The sequence below is a fragment of the Trichechus manatus genome, unplaced genomic scaffold, assembly GCF_000243295.1.
Source record: "Trichechus manatus latirostris isolate Lorelei unplaced genomic scaffold, TriManLat1.0 scaffold00036, whole genome shotgun sequence".
In the NCBI taxonomy this organism is placed as follows: Eukaryota; Metazoa; Chordata; class Mammalia; order Sirenia; family Trichechidae; genus Trichechus; species Trichechus manatus.
In genome coordinates this window covers 13596188-13606742 of record NW_004443972.1, presented here as the reverse complement: position 1 = coordinate 13606742, position 10555 = coordinate 13596188, and the positions used below count along the sequence as shown (strand labels likewise).

At 35.3% G+C, this 10555-nt stretch overlaps 1 protein-coding gene across 2 annotated transcripts in view; it reads left to right on the top strand.

The window, feature by feature from the left end:
- CCDC148 (coiled-coil domain containing 148) overlaps positions 1-10555 on the top strand; it is a 293851-nt gene that overhangs the window by 205639 nt on the left and 77657 nt on the right. For both annotated transcript variants that reach the window (XM_004375405.1, XM_012555281.2), the window contains one exon: positions 388-528. In XM_004375405.1, coding sequence (XP_004375462.1) covers positions 388-528 — 141 coding nt within the window. The remainder of the gene's footprint in view (positions 1-387; positions 529-10555) is intronic.

Genomic DNA, 10555 nt, shown 5'->3' with positions numbered 1-10555 from the left:
GTCTCATGTATCTACTTGAGCTAAGAAGCACACTCTTCACGAGTATCATTTTATGTCCCATAGTCCAGTCTAATCTTTGTCTGAAGAGTTGGCCTTGGGAATGGTTTTAGTTCTGGGTTGACAGAAAGTCTGAGGGCCATGCTTTCTGGGGTTCCTCCAATCTCAGCCAGACCATTAAGTCTGGTTTTTTACTAGAATTTGAGTTCTGCACCCTACTTTTCTCCTGCTCCATCAGGGACTCTCTGTTGTGTACACACAGTTTTAATGTGTATTTTGACTAAATTTGTAGAGATACAGCTGCTTGATATAGAACCTAGTCTCATTATGACCTGTGAAACCACTTGAGTGTACATAGCTACTGAAATCAAGTGTTTCTCTTTATTTCAGGTTCTTCAATGGCGAGCCCACCAGGAAGAGGTAGCAAGACTAGAAATGGATATTGTTGTCAGAAGAAGAGAAAAGGAAAAGGAGAAAGAGAAACTGTGGAAGAAGAAGGAATTATTGCAAAGAGAGGAGAAGAAAGAAAAAGTATAAAATTTGCTTTTGATATGAATGAATGTTTAATGGATTGATTGAATTTTGATTGATCTTGATGTTTGGCACAAATTCTCATAGTCAGTTCTTAGAAAGATTCACAGGGATAGTGGAGTTTGCTTTAGTTTATTTGAGGTCAAAAGATTTGTGAACATGGAGGAGAACCCACTTTGTTGACCTGTACAAGTCCAGATACTTGTGATTAGAAGAGATGAAGTAGGTAAAAAGGGCAGGGTTTTTGACTGTTGTTAAGTCTTGTACTAAGCAGGAACATGGCAAAGACCAAAGGGTACTGGGATAACATTTTAGTTGATAGCAGTGCAGCAAATGATTGTCAAAAGATGTCCTTCTGGCAACATACATTGTACTAGGGCAAGTGCACTTCATGGAACACCAAAAGGCTCTTTAGAAAATTCCCTTGATTTAATGTTTGTTAGATTGTCTTACTTTTCATTTACTGATATGAATTCATCATTCCACTTTTGAGCAAATATTTGGTTGTCAGCCTCCAAAATATTCATGAAAACATTTACTAACAGCTTTAAAAATGATTGTTGATAACCTGTGGAAGACAGAACACATTTGAGGGGAGATTTATATATATTAAATTAAGCCATCTCCTATTGCTAGGCATTTAGACTCTTTCTAATTTTTCTGTTTTAAACATGTATATTATTCACGATATATAGTATTTATCATATAATATATGGTATATATATTATTTACGATATATGGTATTTGTTTAGGCATTTTTGTTTGTTTCCATAACAAAAATTATACAATTTGCTGTAAAAATATTTTTGTTAAATATTTTGTGTGATTTTTAAAATCTATTTTTTATGGAATTGCTGCCTTCTGTGGAAATAATTCCCAAAAAGGCAATTTATGATCAACCTCATAATACAATGAAAGAAACTCCCATTAACCTATACACCTGTATTTGATCTGTGTGATATAAAAAAATGTTTTGTTTTGAAAAGCTGCTTAAAATGCTAAGGATAACAAATTAATTCACAGTCCTTGGTAGACAAATTTTTCATTTTTGTGAGCATGATTGACACTTTGGATTATCTCACTAAGCAGGTCTATGCAGCCCTTGTCTAGAAGTTGTACTTTAAAAGAGAAAATGTAGGGGAAAAAGACACCATGGATTTTCTAGCTATAAGCCAATTTTCTGCATTTTATTATACCTCACTTGTCATAGTTCTTGATTTGTTTTGTGCTTTTTAATCAGCAAATTGGTATAGAGGCAGTATATGGAAAACAACATACATAGAAGTTATATGATCATTTGACAAAGTCAGGTGCTGAGAAGATATAATTCACAAATTTTATATTTTTTAATCAAGAAGGGATTCAGTTTCCACTTCTAAGGGAATAAGTTGGGTGGTTTCATTAAGACTCTATCAAGAGAGTTGACGGTTAAAACGAATAATTGAACATACCTCAGAAACTCGTAAATATATATCATTTTTCAAATAATGTAAGTGAACTATATATTTCTGGGTGGAACTTACCAATTATTTACTGTTATTAAAGTACAGTGTTGGAAAAGCATATTCCTATAGTTTCATCATCTACTTGGGCCCCCTCATGGCATTACCTTTCTATAAGCTAATACCCATGAAGAGTATTTTATTTTTAAGCATTTATTTACATGTGGTATTCTTAAATGCCCTATAAAGAAATTTAGATGCAGTTCCACTTTCTGAGTGTTTACTAAGAAAATGAAAAAATATACAAAATAAATAACTCAAGTATTGAGAATGGGAGTAAATACATTTAATTATGAACACTAAATTTGGAATTGGCATGGTTAGATAGGAGAGGACTGAGGGGCATTGCTAGCTTTTTTTGGCAGTCTGAAAGATTTCCAGAAGTGAGGAAAAGGCATTTTGAAAGATAGTGATCTCTTGAGCTTGCCAACGGAAGTGACCTTTGGCTTCATAAACACCTCAAAAGAACCTAGGAGAGTAATGGAGGGATAATTAGGCAATTATAACAGCAAAGATGATCAAAGGGCTAACCCAAGTGCAGCTTAAAACAAGAAGGCACTTAACACCTGAAATAATGAAGGCTGGAAAATTTTTCAACATAACTAATTATATGGGGAAATTGAACTTAAATATGTTGTCGTTAGTTGCTGTCGAGTCTATTCCAGCTCATGTGTGGAGTCGAACTGCTCCATAGGGTTTTCAATGCTGTGACCTTTAGAAGCAGATAGCCAGGTCTGTCTTCTGAGGTGCTCTCCACATTTTAGAATGCAAGATTGGAACTATACCTATGAGTACTAAAGAAGTAAATTTAGAAAGATATCAAAAACTGCATACCTAACGTGTTTTTTTGGCCGAGTTACATTTTACTAAGCTGTATGTAGGCATTACTTCACGGTCCAGCACTTACAATGAGCGACATGGTAAGAAATGCCCTATTAAATGTGTTGTTTTATTTATATAGAGTATAGAGGGCATTACACTGTTTTGGAAAGCTCTAAGTCAAATTCATGACCAATCGCTAGCAATTGTATAGGACTAAGACATATGATTTATTTTATTTAAAAAACAACTTTAAGAATATTTTTAAAAAATATAAAGATTGATGTAATAAACACATTAGAACCCATCACCCAGCATTGAAAATCTTAATCTTTTTCACTTTTAAATTTAAATGAAGTAGAATATTACAGATAAAATTGAGGTCCTCTTTTGATGCTTTTCCCAGTACCATTTCCTTTATTTCTTCCCTACAAGTAGTCCTAATCATGAATTTTGTTTCTATCCTTCCAGGACTTCTGATATTGATTTTAATATGTGGTGTGTGGTTTTAAATTTTTTCATGAATACTATCATAATGTATCATTTTGCAACGTGTACTTTTTCATTCAAGCTTATGTTTTGGAGATATACCCATGTTAATACATTTAGACCTAGTTCACTCCTTTTAACTGCTATATAGTATTCCAATGTAGAAATAGACTACCATTCACTTTATCCATTTTCTTAGTGGTTGACATATGAGTTTCCAAAGTTTTCCTCTTGCAAATGATGCTGCAGCAGCCCCTGTACATGCCTCCTGGTGTGTGTGTGCAGGGCTTTCTCTAGGGTGCACCTAGAAGGGAAATTGCTGGGTTTTCATACTTCCAAATTTTTAAAATATTTTTGGTTTTATAAGATATTACAACTTTGCTTTTTGGTTTTTCTCAATCTGATGAATATGAGAAGCGTATCATTAATGTCTTAATTTGTATTCCCCTGATTACTTGTGAGACTGAAATCTTTTCATGCATACTGGATTGTTTTGTTCCTCAGCGAATTGCTTGTTCACACTTTTTGTCCATTTTTCTATTTTTTAATTAATTTGTAGAAGTTCTTTATAAATTTTAGATACTGTTTCTTTTTGTCAGTTATATGGGTTGCAAATATTTTCTTCCAGCTGGTCATTTTCCTTTTAATTTTGCTTGTTGTGTCTTTAGTTTCACAGAAGTTAAGTTTTTCAAGTAGTCAAACATTAATTTTTTTTCCTCTATGAATTTTGCCTCATATGTATCAATTAAGAAAACATTTACTACTCTGAGGTCATAAAGTATTCTCATATATTTGGGAAAGTGCAGTAGCTATCAGAATATAGAGGCAGTATTCAAAATACTTGGAGCAGGCATGAATGAGAGATATTCATTATAGCTTTATCTCATTTTCCTTGTTATTGATATATTGAATTTTAATTCCATGTTGTTTCTAACTCCTTCCTCAATTTTGATTATTTATTTTAAATGCCTATTTGTATTTACCATCATGCTAACAAGTTCTTTTATTCAATATTGCTTCTTGTACCATCTTTCCTTGTAGATTCAGTTTCCATATTAGAAAAACATGATTTAGCAGTTCCTTCAGATATGGTCAGTAAATTGTAAAACTCTCTTAGTCTTTGTATATCAGAAAATGTCTTTATTGCGTTTTTACTATTAGATGATTAATTACTTGTGCATCCAATTCCAGGCTGATTTTTTTTTCCTTGAGGTAAAATTCACATAACATAAAATTAACCATTTTAAATTGAGCAATTCAATGATATTTAGTGTATTCACAGTCCTGTTGCAACCACCACCTCTATCTAGTTTCAAAACATTTTCATCACCCCAAAGTAAAACTCCTACCCATCAAGCAGTCGATCCCAATTCTACCCTTTCCCCAGCCCTGGAAACCACCAATCCACTTTCTGTGTCTATGGATTTACCTATTCTATATATTTCATATAAACGAAATTGTGTATGACCTTTTCACTCTAGTTTCCTTCAGTTAGCATAATATTTTGAGATTCATCCATGTTGTAGCATGTATCAGTATTTTATTATTTTTTATGGTTGAATAAGATTCCGTTGTATGTATATACCATAACTTGTTCAACCATTTATCCACTGATGAACGTGTGGGTTGTTTCCACCTTTTGGCTACTGTAAATAGTGCTGCTTTGAACATTGTGTACAAATATTTGTTTGAGTACCTGTTTTCAGTTATTTTGGGTATATACCTAGATTTGAAATATTTTAACTAGACAGTAATTCTATGCTTAACTTTTTGAGAAACCACTAAGCTGTTTTCCATAGCAGCTATACTATTCCCACAACAATGTATGAGTGTTCCCATTCCTCCACATCCTTGCCAACACTTATAAGTTTCCTAGTTTTTGTTTTGTTTTGTGAATCTAGCCATCCTAGTGTGTATGAAGTCATATCTCATTTGGGGTTTAATTTGCTTTTCCCTAATGACTAATGATATTGAGCATATTTTTATGTGCTTGTTGGTAATTTGTATATCTTCTTTGGAGAAATGTCTATTCAAGTCTTCTGCCCATTTTTAAATTGGGTCTTTGTCTTTATGTTTTTGAGTTGTAAGAGTTCTTTACCCTTATCAGATATAAAATTTGCAAACATTATCTTCCATTCTCTAGGTTGTCTTTTTACTTTCTTGATAAAATTCTTTGATGCACAAAGTTTTTAATTTGATGAAGTACAATTTATCTATTTTTTTCTTTAGTTGACTGTGCTTTTGGTGACATATCTAAGAATCCATTGCCAAATTCGAGGTCATGAAAATTTACTCCTATATTTTCTTCTAAGAGATACAATTTTAGCTCTTATACTTAGGTTGTTGACCAATTTTGAGTTAATTGTCATATATGGTGTGAAGTAGGTGTCCAACTTTATTGATTTGTAATGTGAATATCCAGTTATTCCAGCACCATTTGTTGAAGAGACTATTCTTTCCCTATTGAATGGTCTTTGTACACTTCTCAAAAAACAATTGGCTATAGATGTATACATTTATTTTTTGGACTCTCAATTCTATTCCATTGGTCTAAATGTCTATCCTTACCTCAGTATCACAGTGTTTTTATTACTGTATTTTTGTAGTAAGTTTTGAAATTAGAGAGTGTGAATTCTCCAACTTTGCCCTTTTTTTTTTCAAGATCGTTTTGGCAATTTAGGGCCCCTTGCAATTCCATATAAATCTGAAGATTGGCTTTTCCATTTCTGCAAAATAGTCTGCTGGCATTCTGATAGGATTATGTTGAATCTATACATCACTGGGTAGTATTGACATCGTAAGAATATTAAGTCTTCCAATCCATGAACATGGAGTATCTTTCTATTTATTTAGGTCTTCTTTAATTTCTTTCAGCAGTTTTATAGTTTTCAGTGTACAAGTGTTTCATCTCCTTGGTTAAATTTTTCCTAGGTATTTTATTCTTTTGGATGCTATTGTGAATAGAATTGTTTTCTTTATTACCTTTTCAGATTGTTCATTGCTGATTTATAGAAATACAATTTTTTTTGTGTTAATATTGTACCCTGCAACTTTTCTGAATTCATTTATTTGCTGTAATAGTTTTTTTTGTGTGTATTCTTTGGGGTTTTCTATATATAGGATCATGTCATCTATGAACAGAGATAGTTTTACTTCTTCCTTTCCAATTCAGATGCCATTTATTTTGTTTTCTGCCTAATTGCTCTGGTTAGAATTTCCAGTTGAATGTTGAATGCCAGTCGTAAAAGAAGGCATCCCTCTGGAGTTCAGGAATCAGTCTTCCTGTGGGAATGCAGGTTGCTGCTTCTTTAAGACTGCTGCTGAGCCAGGGAATGAATAAGGCACAGGCAAATAGAAAATTCCACAAAGCTTTTCTTCCAACTTGATATCAACTTTTTCTTGATTCACTGTTTGCTTGGTTGCTGTGAACCTTTGACTGGTTTTCAAAGTTCTGAAAAAAGTCAATTCTGCCAGTTTCTGCTCGTTTTTTGGCGTTTCTGTGGGAGGGTGGGAGCATAGAGCTGCTTATATAGCTATCTTGCAGACATCACTCTTCAGTTTTCGTTGTTTTATCTCAAGACTCAAGGAAAGTTTTGATTAATAAGTTATGTGAAATTGGTAATTTTTCAAAAGCATCTCTCCACTTTAGAAATAATTGTCATGATAAAATTAAAAAGCAACGTCTTTCCATAATCTATTCCTAGGCGCTATTGTAAGAAATAAAATTGCTGTACTAGATGGACCTTAAAATGCCTGATGTGTTATATTGGTCCCAGCACCACCATTTCACTATATGTGACTTTTTTGGTGGCATAGATAACGTAAAAATTGGCCTACATCATAAAGTTTTAGGAGATTTTGTTGCTGCACTATGCCTAGAGTTCCATGGGAAGCAAGGCAAAGGTAGTTCCAGACTGGCTCCCAAAATGGTGATTCGAAGAAAGGCTCACATCAAAAGGAGACTTATCCCTTCTCTGGTCTAGCATTTCACAATTCTTTCCCAATTTTAGCCAATGCCTAATCCAACAATGCACTGCATTGTATGATTGGGGGTAGGGAGTATTATCAGGAAAGCCAAGATACTTTCATGGCCGTGTGACCATCAGCCTTACCTCAGATGTTTCGGGGGAGGGATCTATCATTTTATGAACTCTCAGTCCCTGTGACCCAGGCTTCAGTAGAATGTTGGCACTTGTGTGCTCCACTGTGTCCTCAGGTGATCAGGAAAATACCCAGAATTTCCTACATCATACAGATAACCAGGGAAAAAGAGAGGTGTCTAAAACAAAAGGGGATAGGCTATCATAAACAGAATGCAGGTTAGAGGGCTGTTTAACAGTGCTTCTTCTCAGAAGACTTAAGAAGTCTGTGCTTAGGAGGGAACCCAGAATATCTCCCCAAAGCAGATCAAAGCCATTCTTCCAGTGTGGGAGTCATGGGTCCTTTTGAGAATAATTATTGTAGCTTTGTGAGAAAGCTCTTAGGGGGGATTACCTGAATGAGGAAGCCTTTTGACTTGGAAGTAGCAGAGTATTCATCAGGGAATGTTCAATCCAGGGACTTTAAAATTCTACCTGCCTTACAGAGATCTGTCAAAAAGCTCTCTTAAAGCCCTACTCTCCTCAAAAGAGCAGACAACATAATTTGTCCTTTCAATAATGTGATGGCTTGGAGGTGATCACTGTAAATATCTTTGGGCACTAGCTTGCAACATCTGCAAACAGATGGAGCCTTTTAGGAACACCATGCTGTAACGGAGTTGCTGAACTGGTTTTGCCCACTCAGAGCCTAACAGAGTTTTGATTCAGTTTTATGTATCAATTCCTGGAAAGTTCTTTAGCTTGGATCTGTACAATGAACAACAAATGATTAGTTAAGAATGACTGAACCCACATTCTGAAATGGGAATATTTTACTACATATAAATTTAGCCATCATTAATTTATAAAGTAAGCTACAAAGTAAGGTTCTGAGAAACATCAAGAAGCTGGTGAGACCCCTTGGTTCAGGCTGACTCTGAGCCAGACTAGTTCTGTTCCTCTCAGATTCTGCTGACCCTTTTATCTGCTCTGATCTATTCTTGTCCTATACTGGTTTGCACTGGAAGATGGCTCTTGTTTTTGTTTTGTTTTTTGACACTTATTCTCCAGTCTGTACTTATAAATTTGCAAAGAACTCTACACAATTTTACCTGTCTGCTCATTAACAGGAGGATGGCTTCCCTCTGATTATATGGTGCTGAGATTCTGCTTGTCTCTTGTTTAGTTCTCAGGGGCCTCTTTCAGGTACTGCATTCTGAGCTGCATGGTGACGTTTTGCTCTCTTTTCAGAGGTAACTGTCACTACTTGGTGGTGATCCAACTTGAAATTCAGGCTACCCTCTTGTGAAATTCTTCTGCAAGCCCATTAAACATGATCTCTCTTTCCCCTCTCCCCACCCCACCCAGCTCTGTGTGTATTTGTATGCATGTTCCATTTAGCCACTTTAAGTCAATTGTTGTATGGATGACACATATATCAGCTTTATCATGAAATCTCTTCTCCAGTGTTCTTATTCTGATAATACACCTATCCACAGAGTTAAGAGTCGGAAAAGGGTAGCCACAGAAGAATGATTGAAAAACAAAATTCCAAACTTTAAACTCGGCTTCATTAGGATTGTTGAGGATTTAAAGGAAACAATAAATAACACCCTGTTTTAGGCAGGCTTCTAAGATTGCCCCAAGATTCCCTGCCCCCTGGGTATAGACACCATGTGTAATCACTGTGACTGTGAATATGATGACTTTTTCTCTCATGATTAGGTTATATTACACGCACAGTTGACCTGGGTTTAGAATCCCAGCACTGCAACTTATTAACCATGTGGACTTGGAGGGAGTTATACTCTATCTTTAAATTTCAGGCCTCTGTTTGTAAAATATTGAAAAGATTTAGATAATGCGTTTGAAGCTCTTAGTACATGCCTGGCACCTAGAGAGAACTCTATAAATTACATTGTTATAATTGTTGATATTGTTATTATTGTTTCCCCACTGGAATGGGAGAGCAGGAGGCTAGAAAAATATGGTAAAATCAAACAGCAGGGCAGGTGAATTAGATAAAGATGATAATGGTTAGAGACCATAGTTTTAAGGCTGGTTCAAAACCGGTCTCATGAACACAGTTCTTCTTATGTTTGCCTAGTTACTCTTCACCTGGCGAAGAAATGTATCTAAAGTGGCAGAACTCTACAAACACTAGCGAATGTCTAACCTTTTGAAAGTTCTAGTATGATGAAATTTTCTAATCACAACATAGGACGTGCAGGAATCGTTATTTACCCTAAACCAAAGGATCACTGACTCGTTAGTACTTTCCGTGGTTTTAGGTGGCAGTCGTCGCCAAAATAGACCGTAGATTCATCAGCCTAGACAGTTCAACAAATAAAACATACAACATTCTTCATCAGTTTCATGACTTGCTGCTTGATTGTAAGTTATACACATAATCCTTCTTATTTTGAAATTCCAAAGTCACCTTTCAGAAAATACTATGACTCAGTGAATTGCCTTTATTTTTTCAGTGAGCAGTGGCACGGATACTTTCTAGCTCTTAGTATTGGGTAACATTTGTTTTCCTTCCATTGCACTCTTCTACCCATAGAATGATGAGCCCTGGTGGTGCAGTGGTGAAGCGCTCAGCTGCTAACCAGAAGGTTGACGGTTTGAACCCACCAGCCGTTCTGTGGAAGAAAGATGTGGCAATCTGCTTCCATATAGTCTTGGAAACGCTATGGGCAGCTCTACCCTGTCCCATAGGGTCACTATGAGTCAGAATTGACTTGATGACAATGAGACACATAGAATAGTGGTGTCAGCTCCTAGTGAGATACATTGACAGTAAGGTAGTGTATAATACCAAGGGGGTCATTAAAGGTCAGGGTATTCACTCATTTGATAAATATGTATTGAGTGCCTTTAATGTGACGCATACTATACCCAGTCCTTCATTCTTCATACCACATGCCAATTGTAGGAGGTTGCCTGCTCAAACAGAACTTGTTCTTATTCTGGTATCTTTTTAAAAAGACATGTTTACCTGATTTGCCACAAAGATAGTGTGCAATTGGTTAGAATAGAATAGAATAGAATCTCTTATTAATAATACCTGAAGAACTTCTTTTAGCATCAGACTTTATGAGGGCAACAAAAGGGTTAATGAAGACAAACTAAAAA